At 42.7% G+C, this 22142-nt stretch overlaps 1 protein-coding gene across 1 annotated transcript in view; it reads left to right on the top strand.

Moving 5' to 3' along the window:
• The window catches only part of LOC112068926 (sodium- and chloride-dependent transporter XTRP3-like), a 34355-nt gene that overhangs the window by 5326 nt on the left and 6887 nt on the right, over positions 1-22142 (top strand). Inside the window, 8 exon segments of the mRNA XM_024136156.2 lie at positions 1108-1248; positions 5266-5357; positions 5653-5880; positions 13880-13990; positions 20420-20438; positions 20441-20464; positions 20467-20659; positions 21286-21448. Of these exon segments, the coding sequence (XP_023991924.1) occupies positions 1108-1248; positions 5266-5357; positions 5653-5880; positions 13880-13990; positions 20420-20438; positions 20441-20464; positions 20467-20659; positions 21286-21448 (971 nt within the window).

Genomic DNA, 22142 nt, shown 5'->3' with positions numbered 1-22142 from the left:
GATCACAACGTAAAACAGAAAAATGGGACATTAGAGGTTAGGGGTCTTACATAATACATGTTGAGGCCCCCCTTAAGTTCTATATTATGTCATCATTGCGTTGTGCATTATTTATTTTACAGTGTTCAAAAAATGATTTGTCATAGTGTAAATAATCACCTGATACACYTCACAATAACGTGATTTTACAATCGTGTTTTTCTTGTGCAACAACTTGAGCAATGTGAGATTACAGTACAGGAAAAGCTATTTATCCCAATATATCCAGCTATTTCAACTTCCGTCTAATCCTTATCCCATTATACAAGCTGTTTCTGTGTGAACACTCATTCGCAAGGGTTCATTACAGTCCAAGGAAGGTAGCATGAAGAATCTGAGAGCTAGAAGCATGGAATCTTCCATCTAACTGCTAAATTAGGGACAATGACATGCTTTTTAACACCATTATGTTCACCCACTGAATTAATTAATTAATTAATTAAAAAATGAATGGACGGATGGATGAGTAAATTAATGAACGAGTGAATTAATGAATCCCAAAACGGTTCCAGTGCCTGACCCTTCTCTAAACTCGCTTTGACTTTGTGTTTGTGTCACTGAGCATGTCATCCTGCTCCCCTGTCCCTCCTCACCCCCTGCCCCCTTTACTCTCTGCCCCACTGCCTGCTTACTGTAATTACTGTCAACGACTCAGACTAGCAGACTGGAAATCACAGTAGACAGGTAACTTTGCTTTCAGTTCACGGGGTAACCCYGGCCAGACTGTTTTTTTGTGATTGCCATGAATACTGAGAAAGTCAGAGAGAACAGAACCCAGTAGAAACATGAATAAAGCTTTGTTTAGATGTTAGACTTGATCAAAGAATAATGAAGGAAGCACTGCACTGRACCCTTTCTTTCCATTAATATATAGGGAGAAGAAATATGCAACAGAGTACAAGGACCAAGGCCACATTCATTATGTAAATGAAATAGAACTGTTAAGAATGAGAACACATTTTCTGGGTGTCATATGAATCTGAAGCTCAGTGTGTGTTTTTGTTTCTGCTACTGCAGGTCTTTTGAATGGTCAAATATACTGTATGTGTGTCCTTTTTCTGTCCTCAGGTGGGTTCCTGATCCCATACCTGCTTATGCTGGTCCTGTTAGGGGTACCRCTGTTCTACATGGAGTTAGCCATTGGCCAGAAGATGCGTCTGGGCAGCATTGGAGCATGGAGAGCTATTAGCCCCTATCTGGGGGGAGTGGGTGAGTACTGAATATACAGTACCAGTCAAAGTTTGGACACACCTACTCATTCAAGGGTTTTTCTTTATTTTTACTATTTTCTGCTGTAACGATGTGCGCTGAGAGTTGGGAAGCAAGTTCAGGGAGTGAGTGTTTTAATAAATAAACGCAACGTAAAACAAGTAACACGAACAACACACAGACATGACACTGGAACAGAAACAGAAACAATAACTCCTGGGGAAGGAACCAAAGGGGGTGACATATATACAGTGGGGCAAAAAAGTATTTAGTCAGCCACCAATTGTGCAAGTTCTCCCACTTAAAAAGATGAGAGAGGCCTGTAATTTTCATCATAGGTACACTTCAACTATGACAGACAAAATGAGGGAAAAAAATCCAGAAAATCACATTGTAGGATTTTTTATGAATTTATTTGCAAATTATGGTGGAAAATAGTATTTGGTCACCTACAAACAAGCGATTTCGTGCTCTCACAGACCTGTAACTTCTTTTAAGAGGCTCCTCTGTCCTCCACTCGTTACCTGTTTAATGGCACCTGTTTGAATTGTTATCAGTATAAAAGAACACCTGTCCACAACCTCAAACAGTCACACTCCAACTCCACTATGGCCAAGACCAAAGAGCTGTCAAAGGACACCAGAAACAAAATTGTAGACCTGCACCAGGCTGGGAAGACTGAATCTGCAATAGGTAAGCAGCTTGGTTTGAAGAAATCAACTGTGGGAGCAATTATTAGGAAATGGAAGACATACAAGACCACTGATAATCTCCCTCGATCTGGGGCTCCACGCAAGATCTCACCCCGTGGGGTCAAAATGATCACAAGAACGGTGAGCAAAATCAGAACCACACGGGGGGACCTAGTGAATACCTGCAGAGAGCTGGGACCAAAGTAACAGCCTACCATCAGTAACTACTACGCCGCCAGGGACTCAAATCCTGCAGTGCCAGACGTGTCCCCTGCTTAAGCCAGTACATGTCCAGGCCCGTCTGAAGTTTGCTAGAGAGCATTTGGATGATCCAGGAAGAAGATTGGGAGAATGTCATATGGTCAAATGAAACCAAAATAGAACTTTTTTGGTAAAAACTCAACTCGTCGTTGTTTGGGGACAAAGAATGCTGAGTTGCATCCAAAAACACCATACTACTGTGAAGCATGGGGGTGGAACATCATGCTTTGGGGCTGTTTTTTCTGCAAAGGACCAGGACGACTGATCCGTGTAAGAGAAGAATGAATGGGGCCATGTATCGTAGATTTGAGTGAAAACCTCCTTCCATCAGCAAGGGCATTGAAGATGAAACTGGCTGGGTCTTTCAGCATGACATTGATCCCAACACACGCCCGGGCAACGAAGGAGTGGCTTCGTAAGAAGCATTTCAAGGTCCTGGAGTGCCTAGCCAGTCTCCCAGATCTCAACCCCATAGAAAATCTTTGGAGGGAGTTGAAAGTCCGTGTTGCSCAGCAACAGCCCCAAAACATCACTGCTCTAGAGGAGATCTGCATGGAGGAATGGGCCAAAATACCAGCAACAGTGTGTGAAAACCTTGTGAAGACTTACAGAAAACGTTTGACCTCTGTCATTGCAAACAAAGGGTATATAACAAAGTATTGAGATAAACTTTTGTTATTGACCAAATACTTATTTTCCATCATAGTTTGCAAATAAATACATTAAAAATCCTACAATGTGATTTTCTGGGGKAAAAATTCTCATTTTGTCTGTCATAGTTGAAGTGTACCTATGATGAAAATTACAGGCCTCTCTCATCTTTTTAAGTGGGAGAACTTGCACAATTGGTGGCTGACTAAATACTTTTTGCCCCACTGTATGGAAGGTAATAAGGGAGGTGATGGAGTCCAGGTGAGTCTAACGATGGTGACAGGTGTGCGCCATAACGAGCAGCCTGGTGACCTAGAGGCCGGAGAGGGAGCACACTAGTGAACACTATAATAGTGAAGACATCAAAACTATGAAATAACACATATGGAATCATGTAGTAACCAAAAAAGTGTTYAATAAATTATTCAAAGTAGCCAACCTTTGTCTTGATGACAACTTTACACACCACATCTTCACCTGGAATGCTTTTCCAACAGTCTTGAAGGAGTTCCCACATATGCTGAGCACTTGTTGGTTGCTTTTCCGTCACCCTGCAGTCCAACTCATCCCAAACCATCTCAATTGGGTTGAGGTCAGGTGATTGTGGAGGCCAGGTCATCTGATGCAGCACTCCATCACTCTCCTTCTTGGTCAAATAACCCGTACACAGCCTGGAGGTGTGTTTTGGGTCACTGTCCTGTTGAAAACAAATGATAGTCCCACTAAGCGCAAACCAGATGGGAAGGCGATGCTGGTTAAGTGTGCCATGAATTCTAAATAAATCACAGACAGTGTCACAAGCAAAGCACCACCACACCTCCTCCTCCTTGCTTCACGGTGGGAACCACACATGCGGAGATCATCCGTTCCACAAAAAAWTCCATAAATGAACTTTTAACAAGACACACCTGTTAAATTGAAATGCATTCCAGGTGACTACCTCATGAATCTGGTTGAGAGAATGCCAAGAGTCTAGGCAAAGGGTGGCCACAGAATCTCAAAAATAAATATATTTTGATTTGTTTATCACTTTTTTGGTTACTACATGATTCCATGTGTGTTATTTCATAGTTTTGATGTCTGCACTATTATTCTACAATGTAGAAAATAGTAAACAATAACCCTTGAATGAGTAGGTGTGTAACGGCAGATTTCCTCCTCTTCGTCTGAAGAGGAGGTGTAGCAGGGATCGGACCAAAGCGCAGCGTGGTTAGTGTTTATCATGTTTTAATAATGACAAAAACGTGAACACTACAAACTACAAAACAATAAATGTGAAAAACCGAAACAGTCCTATCTGTTGCATAGACACAAAGACAGAAGACAACCACCCACAAAACCCAACACAAAACAGGCTACCTAAATATGGTTCCCAATCAGAGACAATGACTAACACCTGCCTCTGATTGAGAACCATATCAGGCCAAACATAGAAACGTGAAAACTAGACACACAACATAGAATGCCCACTCAGCTCACGTCCTGACCAACACTAAAACAAAGAAAACACAAAAGAACTATGGTCAGAACGTGACAAGGTGTGTCTAAACTTTTGACTGGTACTGTATATATCATTCTTTCTTTATTACTTTTAATAATATTTTTGGGGACAGTGGACACTGCACGTGGAGTGCTACACATGTATGGGTGCYCACTGCCATTGAATAAAGTACATACATTTGCCTTTAATTTATCACATTACACACATTTTAAAAATGGTTTTGTTACATTTAGGCCAGTACTTTTGTGTCAAATGTACAGTATTGGGGAAGCTACTTTAAAAATATAGTTTATAGTTTAAGCTACCCATTTCTTCACACTGGAATAAAAATATAGTTTACTTAACTAAAGTTACTTTGAAAAAGTAGTTCACTACATACAAATTATCATACGTAAATCTAAAATGTCATRGACTTCAAATTGCAAGAACAGATCACTTTGGGGTCATATGTTAACAAAATGTGTAATTTGGCTTATTAAACACAAAAACTATGCTTCAAGTGAGAATTAGGCAGGTCTGACTTCGAAAAAGGAAGGAAAGTATTGCCTACATATTGTCTATTCTTTTTGTAAAAAATGTAGTATGTAGTTTGTGTAGTCAACTACACCGCTACATGGCAAAAGTAATTAACTAGAGGGTTSTACATGGAACCCAAATGGGTTCTACCTGGAACTAAAAAGGGTTCAACCTGCAACCAAAAAGAGTTCTGCTATGGGGACATCCAAAGAACCCTAAAATGTAAGCTACTGTAAAATGTAATTAAATTACTATTTGAACTACATGTAGTTTACTTCTTTCCAACACTGCAAATGTATTTCAACAACCTAATATAAGTATCCTTATCAAAGATGCAAATGAGAAAATATCTGCTTATAGTTTAAATGTATCTGTTCCTCTCTCTGCTGGTTCCAGGTCTGGCCAGTGTTGTGACCTCCATGTACCTATGCCTCTATTACAATGTCATCAATGCATGGAGTTTCTGGTACCTCTTTCATTCATTCCAGGTTAGTTCCAGTCTCACAATGGCAAAATTATCTTTATTTTCAATAGAGCAATTCAAAGTATTTGACCTCCATTCAGATGTATGATGCGATCATAAAATGTAGACAATCTTCAATATCTTGTTACAATCTTATTACAAGATGTATCAACAGGCTCACTCAGCTTAGAGGTCAGACTATTGGTCCTGTGCAGACTGTTTTGTTTGGAATCTTAGAAGATGCAGTTCATTGCTCTGGTGCTATCTGTAATGTCCTGTGCCTGACCTGACCTGTGCTGTTTCCTCCCACTCTGCTCCAGTCGGTCTTGCCATGGGCAGAGTGCCCGGTTAACAGCAACCTGACTGGCCATGTGGAGGAGTGTGAGCGYGCCACGCCCACACAGTACTTCTTCTACAGGGAGACCCTGGACATCTCCGGGTCCATTGAGGAGAACGGAGGGATTCACATGGGACAGGCGCTCTGCCTCCTGCTGGCCTGGATGATTGTCTACCTGTTCATCGTCAAGGGGGTCAAGTCCACCGGGAAGGTGAGAGTTCAGAGATCAGCTCGGTAATGATGGACAGGGTCAAGACAGTTATGGTACCCTTATGTCATGCTAGCTGAAGATCTAGTGGACATAGGTCACTATCGTCTCCTATGTCACACAGGCAACTGCCAAAATAAATGAAACACCAACATAAAGTGTCTTAATAGGTTATTGGGCCACCGCGAGCCAGAACAGCGTCAATGCACCTCTATAAGTGTCTGGAACTCTATCGGAGTGATGCAACACCATTCTTCCACGAGAAATTCCATAATTTGGTGTTTTGTTGCTGGTGGTGAAAACACTGTTGCAGGCCTCGCTCCAGAATCTCCCATAAGTGTTCAATTGGGTTGAGATCTGGTGAATGAGATGGCCATGGTATATGGTTTACATCACTGGAGACCCCGGACCGGGGACCGTCGCTGGAGGCTCCGGACCGGGGACCGTCGCTGGAGGCTCCGGTTAGGGGATCGTCGCTGGAGGTTCCGGACTGTGGCCCGTCGTTGGAGGTTCCGGACTGTGGCCTGTCGTAGGAGGTTCCGGACTGTGGCCCGTCGTTGGAGGTTCCGGACTGTGGCCCGTCGTTGGAGGTTCCGGACTGTGAAACGTCGCCGGAAGCTCTGGACTGGGAACTGTCACCGGAAGCTCTGGACTGGGTACTGTCGCCGGAAGCTCTGGACTGGGTACTGTTGCCGGAAGCTCTGGACTGGGAACTGTCGCCGGAAGCTCTGGACTGTGGAAGCACACTGGAAGCCAGATGCTTTGTGCCATCATTTTCATGCTCATCAAACTATTAGGTGCCACCTCATGCCCTGTGGATGGGGGCATTTTCATCCTATGGGGGCATAGCCATGTTGGCCAAAATAATGGCCTGCCCAGCATTTTTATACATGACCCTAAGCATGATGGGTTGTAAAATTGCTAAATTCACTCACCTGCTTTCAGTATACTTTGTGTCCCTCATTTAGTCAAGTGTTTCCTTTACTTTTGGCAGTTACCTGTATTTTTACTGAGCAGAGGAAAACAGTCAGCTGAGAGGTGACCTCGATAACAAAGGAAAAGGTCAAGAAAGTTATTCGTAATGGCGAGACAAGGTACAAACAGTTCAATATTCCATATGGTCAGTGTCACGGCCGTTGTAAGGAGGAGACCAAGGCGCAGCGTTGTATGCGTACATTCTTATTTATTATAACGAATGAACACTGAACAAACGAACAAAATAACAAAACGAACCGTGAAGCTATATGGATAGTGCAGACAGGCYACTAAACATAAAACAAGAACCCACAAACACCAAAGGGAAAATGGCTACCTAAATATGATCCCCAATTAGAGACAACGATAAACAGCTGCCTCTGATTGGGAACCATATCAGGCCACCATAGACATATAAATCACCTAGACCTACAACAACCCTTGACGTACAAAAACCCTAGACAATACAAAACTATGTACCCCCTCTAGTCACACCCTGACCTAACCAAAATATAAAGAAAACAGAGATATCTCAGGTCAGGGCGTGACAGTACTGGTGGTACCGGGCTGATGACACGCACCTCAGGGCGAGTGCGGAGAGGAGGCACAGGACGTACTGGACTGTGGAGACGCACTGGAGGCCTGATGCGTGGTGCCGGAACTGGTYGTACCGGGCTGACGACACGCACTTCAGGGCGAGTGCGGAGAGGAGGCACAGGACGTCCTGGACTGTGGAGGCGCACTGGAGCTCTAGAGCGTATAGCTGGCACAATGCGTCCTGGCTGGATGCTCACTTGAGCCCGGCAAGTGCGAAGAGCTGGAATAGAGCGCACCGGGCTATGAATGCGAACTGGAGACACCGTGCGCATCCCTGTGTAACACGGTGTCTGGCCAGTCACACGCTCCCCAGCATGCCCGCTCTGCAGTGCTCTCCATGCTAGAACCTCTCTCCGGAATCTTGCGTTGAACTCCTCATCCGGCTCCCTGACTGGCTCTGGTTCGCTCCTCGGCTCCGCCGACTGCTCCATGTGCCCCCCCCAAAAAAAMATTGGGGTTTCTGTGGCCTCTCGTGCTTGCCTCGTTTGTATTTCTCCTCATAATATCACCGTTCTGCTTTCGCTGCCTCTATTTCTTCCTTCGGAAGGCGATACTTCCCAGCCTGCGTCCAGGGTCCTGCTCCATCCAAAATCTCCTCCCAGGTCCATTCCTCCTTAACACGCTGCTTGGTCCTTTTATGGTGGGAAATGGCTACCTAAATATGATCCCCAATCAGAGACAACGATAAACAGCTGCCTCTGATTGGGAACCATATCAGGCCACCATAGACATATAAATCACCTAGACCTACAACAACCATTGACATACAAAACCCTAGACAATACAAAACTAACGTACCCACCCTAGTCACACCCTGACCTAACCAAAATATATAGAAAACAGAGATATCTCAGGTCAGGGCGTGACAGTCAGATAGTTGTCCATCAAGGCATTGCGAATAAAACAATAAAAATTTGTGGCTGCAGAGTTTGCCAACTCTGAATGATGGTGCAGGGGAAGGGAAGCAGATTACAATGGATCTTTACTGAACTGAGGAAAACATCAGCTGAGAGAGTGAGGGGGRATCATAGGAACATTTTGAAAACCTTGGCCTACTTCATTACAAAACTATCTAGAGTGGGAGTCTCTGAGGAGACAAGCCAGGGTGAAAGTAAAGGATGCTGTGTCAACACAGACAGAGAACTGTTTTCTGGTCTGCTGTTCACAGTGGATTCATGGCAGAACTGGTGTTATGGGCCCTGCCGGGGCCCTGCCGTACCTCCTTGCCTGTCCAAATAAAATATTGAAATATTAATAATTTATTTGACCGAGATGCGCACAGACACAAAGACGCATCAATCTCAGATAAAGCATCCGAGCGAGCGAAACAGCACCCCTCGATCTCCGTACAGATTTTGGCGAGAGTGAACCCTCTGGATAAGAGTGTCTGCTAAATGACAAAAATGTTAAAATGTAAATGTAAAAATGTAGCAGATGTATCTGATGCTCTCTGGACAAAAGAAGTATGGCATGCCTCACTTTTTCTGGCCAGACAGCATCAGATACATCTGCTACAATTTTACATTTACATTTGAACATACATGTCATTTAGCAGACACTCTTATCCAGAGTGTTCACTCTCGTCAAAATCTGTCCTGAATAAGCCCAATGCGTTTCTATAGGCATAATATGCAGACCTAAGCTTGTAGCCTACATTCCTTTGGCAGAACGACTCGCATTGTTAGGGTGGGTATACAAATCTCTGATTTCAGCCACTTGCGAATTAGAAAGGAAAGTTGGCGGGTGCACAGTGCCCTGTTCAGATGCTGGCMRCCCCTAAAGTAAATTGATGTTTTGCCAAAATTACATAATTACTCCTGTCTAAATAAAATCATTCAAAATACTTTACCAGAGAGCTTGACTTAGCCACAGAGGATCATTAGTTCTTCATTTTTTTTAAATCTATCTGTGGATTGTTTCAAATCACAAGGGCCTATGCCTATTTGGGAAGCCAGCAATTTGGGCAGCGCGCATGGCAATACAGTGCGTTTTTCCTTTTTTGTTGAATTACAACCTGTAATTTAAATAGATTTTTATTTGGATTRCATGTAATGGACATACACAAAATAGTCCAAATTGGTGAAATGAAATGAAAAAAATTACTTGTTTCAAAGAATTCTAAAAAATTAAATATGAAAAGTGGTGCGTGCATATGTATTCCCCCCTTTGCTATGAAGCTCCTAAATAAGACCTGGTGCAACCAATTACCTTCAGAAGTCACATAATTAGTTAAACAAAGTCCACCTGTGTGCAATCTAAGTGTCACATGATTTGTCACATGATCTCAGTATATATACACCTGTTCTGAAAGGCCCCAGTGTCTGAAACACCACTAAGCAAGGGGCACCACCAAGCAAGCGGCACCATGAAGACCAAGGAGATCTCCAAACAGGTCAGGGACAAAGTTGTGGAGAAGTACAGATCAGGGTTGGGTTATACAAAAATATCAGAAACTTTGAACATCCCTCAGAGCACCGTTAAATCCATTATTAAAAAATTGTAAGAATATGGCACCACAACAAACCTGCCAAGAGAGGGCCGCCCACCAAAACTCACAGACCAGGCAAGGAGGGCATTAATCAGAGAGGCAACAAAGAGACCAAAGATAACCCTGAAGGAGCTGCAAAGCTCCACAACGGAGATTGGAGTATCTGTCCATAGGATCACTTTAAGCCGTACACTCCACAGAGCTGGGATTTACGGAAGAGTGGCCAGAAAAAAAGCCATTGCTTAAAAAATAAAAAAGCAAACACGTATGGTGTTCACCAAAAGGCATGTGGAGACTCCCCAAACATATGGAAGAAGGTACTCTGGTCAGATGAGACTAAAATGTTGCTTTTTGGCCATCAAGGAAAACGCTATGTCTGGTGCAAACCCAACACCTCTCATCACCCCGAGAACACCATCCCCCCAGTGAAGCATGGTGTTGGCAGCATCATGCTGTGGGGATGTTTTTCATCGGCAGGGACTGGGAAACTGGTCAGAATTGAAGGAAAGATGTATGGCGCTAAATACAGGGAAATTCTTGAGGAAAACCTGTTTCAGTCTTCCAGAGATTTGAGACTGGGACGGAGGTTCACCTTCCAGCAGGACAATGACCCTAATTATGCTGCTAAAGCAACACTCAAGTGGTTTAAGGGGAAACATTTAAATGTCTTGGAATGGCCTAGTCAAAGCCCAGACCTCAATCCAATTGAAAATCTGTGGTACGACTTAAAGTTCACTGTACACGAGCAGAACCCATCCAACTTGAGCTGGAGCAGTTTTGCCTTGAAGAATGGGCAAAAATCCCAGTGGCTAGATGTGCCAAGCTTTTTGAGACATACCCCAAAAGACTTGCAGCTGTAGTTGCTGTAAAAGGTGGCTCTACAAAGTATTGACTTTGGGGAGGTGAATAGTTATACACGCTCAAGCTTTCTGTTTTTTTGTCTTATTTCTTGATTGTTTCACCCCAAAATATATTTACCATTTTCAAGGTGGTAGGCATGTTGTGTAAATAAAATGATACAAACCCCCAATAAATCTATTTTAATTCCAGGTTGTAAGGCAACAAAATAGGAAAAATGGCAAGGGGGGTGAATACTTTCGCAGGCCACTGTAGGACTAGCTGATTATTGAGTTGCGGATGTCGATGAAAAGCATCTAAAATGTGTGAAGATAATGTGTCTTGAGTATAATTGAAAATGTTGAGACAAGAATAAGGGGARGTGTGTGTGGCGAAAATATGGGCATCTGCGTCTTTCTCCAGAATGCATGCACTCAGCTCTCAATAATGTGCTCCAATATCTCCCAACAATTCTTGTTTTGTTTTATTGTGTGAATTGTTTTCCCTATGTTTATTTTGATCAATTCCTCATTACATACAGTATGTAACAAGTAGGCCTAGTCAAGGTGCCGTTAATCCCCTGTCATTTGGTTATGAAAGGGGTTCACCTAGGGGTCATGATAGGGGCTGTACCAAATGTTTGATGTATTATAATAATTGATTATGTTGTATTAATGTTGTATTATATGTTGTACTTATGTTGTATTAATAGAAGGGGAGGGGTTATAAGACCCCTCCCTCCTTACATTTATAGAGTCCTAGACTACAGATTAACAATATATATATATTATGAGGTTTAATATTGTAACAAAGTACTTTTCTATTCTCTCTGCCTCTAATGAAGAAACTGTCTGAGAAATGTGTGACTGTGAAGACAGAACTCTGCAGGGGAGTGTAAGAGATAAGAGACTAGTCAGACATTCCACTATAATTCAACTTGGACATTTACTGCTAAGCTTTTAGATAGCTATATAAACAAGAGTTTTAGTGTTGAGTAGGCATGGTTTTGGTCTCAGGAGTAGAAGATAATGACGTAGGCAGTGACATCACTAGGGCTGGACTTCAGGTTTAATAAAATAACTTGGGACCTTTTATATTTTGCAGAACTTACTCGGAAACATGCGTGCTATGTTCCTGTTGTCAACGTCTGTCTGCAATTGCATTAATAAAGGTTTTTGAATGATTTAATTAAAGATATTGTCATAATGCTAATTTCACCAATGAGCCAATGATTAACAAGGAAACGAACCCCAACAGTTACAGACATTTCTGTTAATTCATGTATTACAGTAATTTACTGTTCTCATCCTTGGAGTGGAAACGTTGTTTGCAGAGCTCACAACCTGCTACACTTGTGAGAAACAAGTTTTGGTTTATTTAGGAGTTTTGCAAATTTTTTCTATGTATTTTGTTTGGAGTGCTCCATGTGAGAAATGATCATGTGTATGGTTTCTCTGTCATAACATGGAGGGAGCGCATACATCTGAGCACGCCAACCAGCTGAGTTGATACAATGTTGCACTTCACTAGCGACAGCTCAAGTCAAGACAGATAGAAAGGGATGCAGACAGGCAGAGAGATTAATGCGATTGATAAAACTACATTTTCATCAGGATATTTACTACTGTTTTAATTTGTGTTAAGCCTATTTTACTTAGTTGACGATGAAAGTTATAGGCCTACTGCTGCATTGGCCTATAGGCTATCTCTGAGTTCCATTTTCTAATTTCTTTAGCCGCCAATGGATCACTCTTGCATTAGTTGAGATTTTTATAATTTAATTCCGATTTTTCTGATTAACCATGTAATAGTAATTTTGAGAAACAAAAACATTATTATTTTTTTATTATTWTTTWTTTTTATTTCACCTTTATTTAACCAGGTAGGCCAGTTGATAACAAGTTCTTATTTACAACTGCGACCTGGCCAAGATAAAGCAAAGCAGTGCGACACAAACAACAACACAGAGTTACACATGGAATAAACAAACGTACAGTCAATAACACAATAGAAAAAAATCTATATACAGTGTGTGCAAATGAGGTAAGATTAGGGAGGTAAGGCAATAAATAGGCCGTAGTGGCGAAGTAATTACAATTTAATAATAAACACTGGAGTGATAGATGTGCAGAAGYTGAATGTGCAAGTAGAGTTACTGGGGTGCAAAGGAGAGAAAAAWAATAATAACAATATGGGGATGAGGATGAGGTAGTTGGATGGGCTATTTACAGATGGGCTATGTACAGGTGCAATGATCTGTGAGCTGATCTGACAGCTGATGCTTAAAGTTAGTGAGGGAGATATGAGTCTCCAGCTTCAGTGATTTTTGCAATTCGTTCCAGTCATTGGCAGCAGAGAACTGGAAGGAAAGGCGGCCAAAGTAGGAATTGGCTTTGGGGGTGACCAGTGAAATATACCTGCTGGAGCGCGTGCTACGGGTGGGTGCTGCTATGGTGACCAGTGAGCTGAGATAAGGTGGGGCTTTACCTAGCATAGACTTAAAGCTGACCTGGAGCCAGTGAATTTGGCGACAAATATAAAGCGAGGTCCAGCCAACGAGAGCATACAGGTCGCAGTGATGGGTAGTATATGGGACTTTGGTGACAAAATGGATGGCACTGTGATAGACTGCATCCAATTTGCTGAGTAGAGTGTTGGAGGCTATTTTGTAAATGACATCGCCAAAGTCAAGGATCGATAGGATAGTCAGTTTTACGAGGGTATGTTTGGCAGCATGAGTGAATAATGCTTTGTTGCGAAATAAGAAGCCGATTCTAGATTTCATTTTGGATTGGAGATGCTTAATGTGAGTCTGGAAGGAGATTTAAATGAAACTGTTCCACGAAGAATAACTGGCACGCAGACAGGTAGAAATGGTCGGATAAATTGTAAGCTTCCCCAAACTTGAAACCCACGAGCTGCCTATGTTGTTTATTATAACGTGCAAGCGCGTGCACACAGGAGGTCCCTTTAAACAGTAAATTCAGCGAGCAATGTTATAAAACCGTGGGACAAGTGGGCCAAATCTGTGTTAGAAAACAGGCAATCAGTGCAGCATAGTTGAACTTTGACCCTGAATCCCCCTGCTGTTTCGCCCCTCTCTAGGTGGTGTACTTCACAGCCACATTCCCCTACCTGGTCCTCATCATCTACCTCATCCGTGGGGTCACCCTTCACGGAGCCATCAACGGTGTGAAGTACATGTTCACGCCCAAGGTATGAATGATTAGATGAATGAAAGAACATTATTGATCAAATACAATACAATTTGATTGTTCACATACACATGGTTAGCAGATGTTATTGCAAGTGTAGTGAAATGCTTGTGCTTCTAGTTCTGACAGTGCAGCAATATCTAACAAGTAATTTAACAATTCTACAACAACTACCTAATACACACAAATCTAAGTAAAAGGATGGAATAAGAATATGTACATATAAATATATGGATAAGCAAAGACAGAGCGGCATAGATGAGATGCAATAGATCTATGTTTTCACAGCCAAGGTATGGTAGCTCATGTACATTGTTCTGTTATGTTTAATCCTGCTTTACATACAGTGGCAAGAAAAAGTATGTAAACCCTTTGGAATGATCTGAATTTCTGGATAAATTGGTCATAGAATTAGATCTGATCTTCATCTAAGTCACAACAACAGACAAACACAGTGTGCTTAAACTAACAACACACAAATTATTGTATTTTTCTTGTCTATATTGAACACATKATTTAGACATTCACAGTGTAGGTTGGGAAAAGTATGTGAACCCCTATGACTTCTCTAAAAGCTAATTGGAGTCAGGAGTCAGTTAACCTTGAGTACAATAATTGAGATGAGTTAGTTAGACCTGCCCTGCCCTATAAAAAACACTCACAACATTTGAGTTTGCTATTCACAAGAAGCATTTAGTTTAGTTTAGTTTATTAATTTGACCATTTAAAAAAAACAAGCACACATAAAACTTAAAAGCCATACATGCACATGAATAAAATCATCGAGGATAACACAATAAAGTCTGGGACTTATTTCCATTGTGGTCCTCTTGAGACAAGATGGCTATACAAGATCGAACACAGTATGGCAGTGAAATAATAAAACAAAAACATAAAAGAAGAACATCTCATCATTCCAGTTACATCATAGGGGTTATTCATATGGGCACAGAGGACATCAAACATATTTGCCTGAATGAACCATGCCTCGAACAAAAGAGATCTCAGAAGACCCAAGATTAAGAATTGTTGACTTGCATAAAGCTGGAAAGGGTTACAAAACTTGATGTTCATCAGTCCACGGTAAGACAAATTGTCTTTAAATGGAGAAAGTTCAGCACTTTTGCTACTCTCCCTAGGAGTGGCCGTCCTGCAAAGATGACTGCAAGAGCACAGCGCAGAATGCTAAGTGAGGTTAAGAAGAATCCTAGTGTCAGCTAAAGACTTACAGAAATCTATGGAACATGGTAYCATCTCTGTTAACGAGTCTACGATACGTAACACACTAAACAAGAATGGTGTTCATGGGAGGAAACCACGGAAGAAGCCACTCTGAAGTTCGCAAAAGAGCATCTGGATGTTTCACAGCGCTACTGGCAAAATATTCTTTGGACAGATTAAACTACAGTTGAGTTGTTTGGAAGGAACACACAACAATATGTGTGGAGAACAAAAATGCACAGTACACCAACATCAAAACCTCATCCCAAATGTAAATTATGGTGAAGGGAGCATCATGGTTTGGAGCTGCTTTGCTGCCTCAGGCCCTGGAAAGCTTGCTATCATCGACGGAAAAAAGAATTCCCAAGTTTATCAACACATTTTGCAGGAGAATGTAAGGCTATCTGTCCCCCAATTGAAGCTCAACAGAAGTTGGGTAATGCAACAGGACAACGACCAAAAACACAGAAGTAAATCAACAACAGAATGGCTTCAACAGAAGAAAATGCGCCTTCTGGAGTGGCCCAGTCAGAGACTTGACCTCAACCCAATTGAGATGCCGTGGCATGACCTCAAGAAAGCGGTTCAAATCAAATCAAATGTATTTATATAGCCCTTCTTACATCAGCTGACATCTCAAAGTGCTGTACAGAAACCCAGCCTAAAACCCCAAACAGCAAGCAATGCAGGTGTAGAAGCACGGTGGCTAGGAAAAACTCCCTAGAAAGGCCAAAACCTAGGAAGAAACCTAGAAAGGAACCAGGCTATGAGGGGTGGCCAGTCCTCTTCTGGCTGTGCCGGGTGGAGATTATAACAGAACATGGCCAAGATGTTCAAATGTTCATAAATTGCTGGTCGATAAATAATAATCACAGTAGTTGTCGAGGGTGCAGCAAGTCAGGTCAGGAGTAAATGTCAGTTGGCTTTTCATAGCCGATCATTAAGAGTATCTCACCGCTCTGCTGTGTCTGAGAGAGTTGAAAACGCAGGTCTGGAGACACGTGCACGGTGAACAGGTCAGGGTTCCATAGCCGCAGGCAGAACAGTTGAAACTGGAGCAGCAGCACGGCCAGGTGGACTGGGGACCGCAATGAGTCATCATGCCAGTAGTCCTGAGGCATGGTCCTAGGGCTCAGGCCCTCCGAGAGAGAGAAAGAAGAGAGAAAGAGAGAATTAGAGAGAGCATACTTAAATTCACACGGACACCGGATAAGACAAGAGAAGTACTCCAGATATAACAGACTGACCCTAGCCCCCGACACATAAACCCGCAGCATAAATACTGGAGGCTGAGACAGGAGGGGTCAGGAGACACTGTGGCCCCATCCGATGATACCCCGGACAGGCCAAACAGGAAGGATATACCCCACCCACTTTGCCAAAGCACAGCCCCCACACATTTACATTTACATTTAAGTCATTTAGCAGACGCTCTATCCAGAGGCGACTTACAAATTGGAAAGTTACTACATTTCATCCAACACATAGAGGGATATCTTCAACCACCAAACTTACCATCCTGAGACAAGGCCGAGTATAGCCCACAAAGATCTCCGCCACGGCACAACCCAAGGGGGGCGCCAACCCAGACAGGAAGATCACCTCAGTGACTCAACCCACTCCAGTGACGCACCCCTCCTAGGGACGGCATGAAAGAGCACCAGTAAGCAGTGACTCAGCCCCTGTATAGGGTTAGAGGCAGAGAATCCCAGTGGAGAGGGGAACCGGCCAGGCGAGACAGCGGTGGTTCATTGCTCCAGAGCCTTTCGCTTCACCTTACACTCCTGGGCCGAACTACACTCAATCATATTGACCCCCTGAAGAGATGAGTCTTCAGTAAAGACTTAAAGTTGAGACCGAGTCTGCGTCTCTCACATGGGGTAGGCGACCATTCCATAAAAATTGGCTCTATAGGAGAAGCCCTGCTTCCAGCTGTTTGCTTAGAAATTCTAGGGACAATTAGGAGGCCTGCGTCTTGTGACCGTAGCGTACGTGTAGGTAGTACGGCAGGACCAAATCGGAAGATAGGTAGGAGCAAGCCCATGTAATGCTTTGTAGGTTAGCAGTAAAACCTTGAGATCAGCCCTTGCTTACAGGACGCAGTGTAGGGAGGCTAGCACTGGAGTAATATGATCCATTTTGGGGTTCTAGTCAGGATCTTAGCGCCGTATTTAGCACTAACTAAGTTTATTTAGTGCTTTATCGGGTAGGCCGGGAAGTCTAGAGCATTGCAGTAGTCTAACTAGAAGTGACAAAAGCATGGATAATCTTTCTGCATCATTTTTGGACAGAAAGTTTTCTGATTTTTGCAATGTTAGTAGATGGAATAAGCTGTCCTTGACAGTCTTGATATGTTCGTCCAAAGAGAGATCAGGGTCCAGAGTAATGCCGACGGTCCTTCACAGTTTTATATGAATGACTTTACACCATCAAGATTAATGTCAGTTCACAGAAGATCTCTTTGGGACCAACAGCATCTCTGTTTTGTGCCGGTTTAAAGTAGACGTTTGCAGCACATCCATTCTTATGACTGAAAACAGGTTCTAGCCGAGGGCAATTTTGGGGCTTCACCATATTTCATTGAAATGACAGCTGTGTGTCATCCGCATAGCAGTGAAGTTAACATGATGTTTTCGAATGATATCTCCAAGAGGTAAAATATATAGTGAAACATAGTGGTCCTAAAACGGAACCTGAGGAAACCGAATTCAGTTGTATTGTCAGAGACACATCTCACAGAGACAAACTAATTCTTTCCGACAGTACAAGATCAACAGGCAGAATGTCCGTGGTAGACCAATTTGGGTTTTCCAATCTCTCCAGAACGAATGTGGTGATCGATGGTATCAAAGGCAGCACTAAGTCAAGTGAGCCCGGGACAGTGCAGGCCTCGGTCTGCACCCATTAAAAGGTCATTTATCACCTTCACAAGTGCAGTCTCAGTGCTATGATGGGGTCTAAAACCAGACTGGCATTTCGTAGTACATGTTTGTCTTCAGGAAGCAGTGAGTTGCTTGTGCAACATTTTCAAAAACAATTGAGAGGAAGGAAGATTCGATACTAGCCGATGTTTTTTATATTTTTCGGGTCAAGGTTTGGCTTTTTCAAGAGGGGCTTTACTACTGACACTTTTGTGGTTTGTAACATCCGTGGATAGAGAGCCGTTTATTATGTTCAACATAAGGAGGGCAAGCACAGAGCAGCTCTTCGTAGTCTTAGTGGAATAGGGTCCAGTATGTGCTTGAAGGTTAGGGCCTGATATTTTCTCATGTGTCAAGAGATATGTACTAAAACACTTAAGTGTCTCTCTTGATCCTAGGTCCTGCAGAGTTTGTGACAATGAGCTTTGGAGGAATCCGCAGATGTAAAGAGGAGTCTGTAATGTTGCTTTCTAATGATCACGATCTTTTCCTCAAGAAGTTCATGATGTATGTACTGCTGAATGAAGCCATCCTCCTTGGGGGATGCTGCTTTTAGTTAGCTTTGCGACAGTACAAAAATAATTTTGGATTGTTCTTATTCCCTCAATTAAGTTGGAAAATGGATGATCGAGCAGCAGTGAGGGCTCTTCGATACTGCACGGTACTGTCTTTCCAAGCTAGTCGGAAGATTTCCAGTTTGGTGTGGCGCCATTTCCATTCCAATTTTCTGGAAGCTTGCTTCAGAGCTCGGGTATTTTCTGTATACCAGGGAGCTAGTTCTTATGACAAATGTTTTTCGTTTTTAGGGGTGCAACTGCATCTACAGGTATTGCGCAAGGTTAAATTGAGTTCTAGTTAGGTGGTTAACTGATTTTTGTCCTCTGACGTCCTTGGTAGCAGAGGGAGTCTGGAAGGGCATCAAGGAATCTTTGTGTTGTCTGAGAATTTATAGCACGACTTTTTGCTCCTTGGTTGGGGTCTGAGCAGTTATTTGTTGCGATTGCAACGTAATAAAATGGTGGTCTGATAGTCCAGGATTATGAGGAAAACATTAGATCTACAACATTTATTCCATGGGACCAACTAGGTCCAGGTATGACGTGACAGTGAGTAGGTCCGAGACATGTTGGACAAACCCACTGAGTCGATTGATGCTCCGAAAGCCTTTTGGAGTGGGTCTGTGGGTTTTCATGTGAATATTAAATCACAGAAATACTGATAATATCTGCATGAACAAGTCGATAGGAATTCAGGGAACTCAGTGAGGAATTCTGTATATGCCCAGGAGTCCTGTAAACAGTAGCTATTAAAAAGTGATTAAGTAGGCTGCATTAGATTTCATGACTAGAAGCTCAAGACGAAACTTCATTGTTTGGGGGGTTAATTGAAATTTGCTATCGTAATGTTAGCCAACCTCCGCCTTTGCGGATGCACGGGGATATGGTCACTGTGTAACCAGGAGGAGCTCATTTAAACACAGTAAATTCCTCAGCGTAAGCCATGTTTCAGTCAGGCCAATCACATCAAATTATGATTCGTTGTAGTATATTGACTATCTGCCTTTGAGTGAGGGATCTCACTTAAGTAGCCCTATTTTGAGATGTGAGGTATCACGACTCTTTCAAAATGGCAGGAATGGAGGAGTCTTTATCCAGTGAGATTGCAAGGCGACACCGCCTGTTTAGTTTTGCCCACACCTAGGCGAGGCACGACACTTCTCAATGGGGATAGCTGAGCTGACTACACTGACTGTCTAGTGGCAGACTCCACTAAGTGGCAGGCTGGCTAACAGACGCTGCTGCCTGGCCTGCACCCTTTTCATTGTTGGAGCATAGAGAGTTAGGCCCTGTCTATGTCAGTAGATAAGATGAGAGACCCTTCCAGCTAGGATGGAGGCCCGTCACTTTTGAATGGTCAAAAAATTCTCTCTGACCGTTGTGCAGGTCTGATCCGCAACTACAGAAAACGTTTGGTTGAGGTTATTGTGCCAAAGGAGGGTCACGTATTAAATCAAGGGTTCACATACTTTCCCACCCTGCACTTGAATGTTTAAACAGTGGTTCATAAAGACATGAAAATGCATAATTGTTTGTGTGTTATTAGTTTAAGCAGACTGTGTTTGTCTATTGTTGTGACAAATTTTATGACAAATTTATGCAGAAGTCCAGGTAATCCAAAGGGTTAACATACTTTTTCTTGCCACTGTATGTGTGTGTGCTACTAATATGCTTTACTAATGTGTGTGCCATTACTAATGTGTGTGTGTATGTGTGTGTTTGCTGTCTTAGATGGAACAGCTGGCTAACCCACTACGTGGATCAATGCGGCCTCAAATCTTTCTTCTCTCTGGGCCTGGGCTTTGGATCCCTCATCGCCTTTGCCAGCTACAACCAGTACAACAACAACTTTGAGAAGCAGGCCATCGTCGTGTCCATGGTCAACAGCAGCACCTCCATCTTCGCCAGTATCGTCACCTTCTCCATCTATGGCTTTAAGGCCACCTTCAACTACGAGAGCTGCCTGGAGAGGTGAGGCCCTGGGTGGGGTCGCGGTCTGGTTGGTTGTCTCAATGACTTTGGCATTGAACTTTCAACTCAAAGAAGTAGGTGACACCAGTCAGCAGCACTCACCAGTACAAACMTAAACAATTCTAGGTCAAACATATACAATTAATTTAACGTCTGTAGACTGTAGCAGTTTCTGCAGACATACAAATGGAAGAAATGGCAGGTGCTTAGACTGGGGAAGGCATTGAAATCTAGATCAGCAATGAGAGGAATTGTATAAGGGGCTAGATATATTGTATGATTCAGATCAGAAATGCCCTTTCCAGTGGCATAGCATGCAGCCACTTGGATAGGGCTGGGGGGGTCCCAACCCAAAATGTATAAATGTCATAAGCCATGGCAAAATGTTTAGAATTACAGGAAATTAGCTATAAAACTGCTACATTTTCAGTCAACTTCATGGCAAAATGCATAGAATAGCAGGAAATGTGCTTTAAAACTGCACAATTTTCTCTCTGCCCCATGGCAAAATGTGTAGAATTGCAGGAAGTTACCTGGCCCCCCCGCCCAACCTAAAAACAGTTCAGAGAAACTGCGCTATACCACTTGTCCTTTTCATGACACTGACATTTCTCTTCTTCTCCCAGGGTGCGACTGCGGCTCCTGAACACCTTTGATCTAGCAGAGGACACCATCAGTCTGGAGAGTGTCAACCACTGGATCGCTGAGCTGAACAGGACACAACCAGAACAGTTTGCCAGTCTGGGAGGTAGGCTGGAGACCTGTGACCTAGAGGCTGAACTAGACACGGTAGGTCATGATGACACACAACTCAAATGAACTAATAGGAAAACTTGTGCAAAATACTGATAAGACTATTTCATTTGCTACTTCTCTTAGGGCTCGATTCAATCTGAATCGCGGAGGTTCTGCGATATAGGGAGATTGCCTTTAAATTTCAATGTTCCCGCATTTGCGGAGACTGCATTCAGGGTAAATGCTGCATAAATCGTCTCAATCTGATCTTACCTTAACATTTTTGCACTATAGCTCAGAACTTCCGCAATATGGATTGAATTGAGCCCTTAATCTAACAACATACCTCTGGTTTCCTGACAATATGTTATCATGTAGCAACAAAATAAATGGATTTTACTGTGAGGCCATAAAAACTTCACTCGCCATTCTATAAATCTTTAATATTTTAGTCATAGTTCAATGTCACCTATACAACTTTATTTGACTCTGTGGTGGTGGTAGTGAGATGTGGCAAATATCATTGGCTGTTGCAGTTACAATTAATGCTAATATTACATTTTCAAAATTTTCCATTTTGTCTTTAATAAACCAGCCCACTTAAGTTTCCAATGGAGGTAAGCAAAAAATGTAATACTGACTTCAGACACTTTTGCACTATTCTCTCTCTCTCTCTCTCTCTCTTTCTCTCTCTCTCTTTCTCTCTCTCTCTCTCTCTCTCTCTCTCTCTCTCTCTCTCTCTCTCTCT

The sequence above is a fragment of the Salvelinus sp. IW2-2015 genome, unplaced genomic scaffold, assembly GCF_002910315.2.
Source record: "Salvelinus sp. IW2-2015 unplaced genomic scaffold, ASM291031v2 Un_scaffold789, whole genome shotgun sequence".
Lineage (NCBI taxonomy): Eukaryota > Metazoa > Chordata > Actinopteri > Salmoniformes > Salmonidae > Salvelinus > Salvelinus sp. IW2-2015.
The sequence above is the reverse complement of the archived record's forward strand: the minus strand, read 5'-3'. Positions and strand labels throughout refer to the sequence as shown.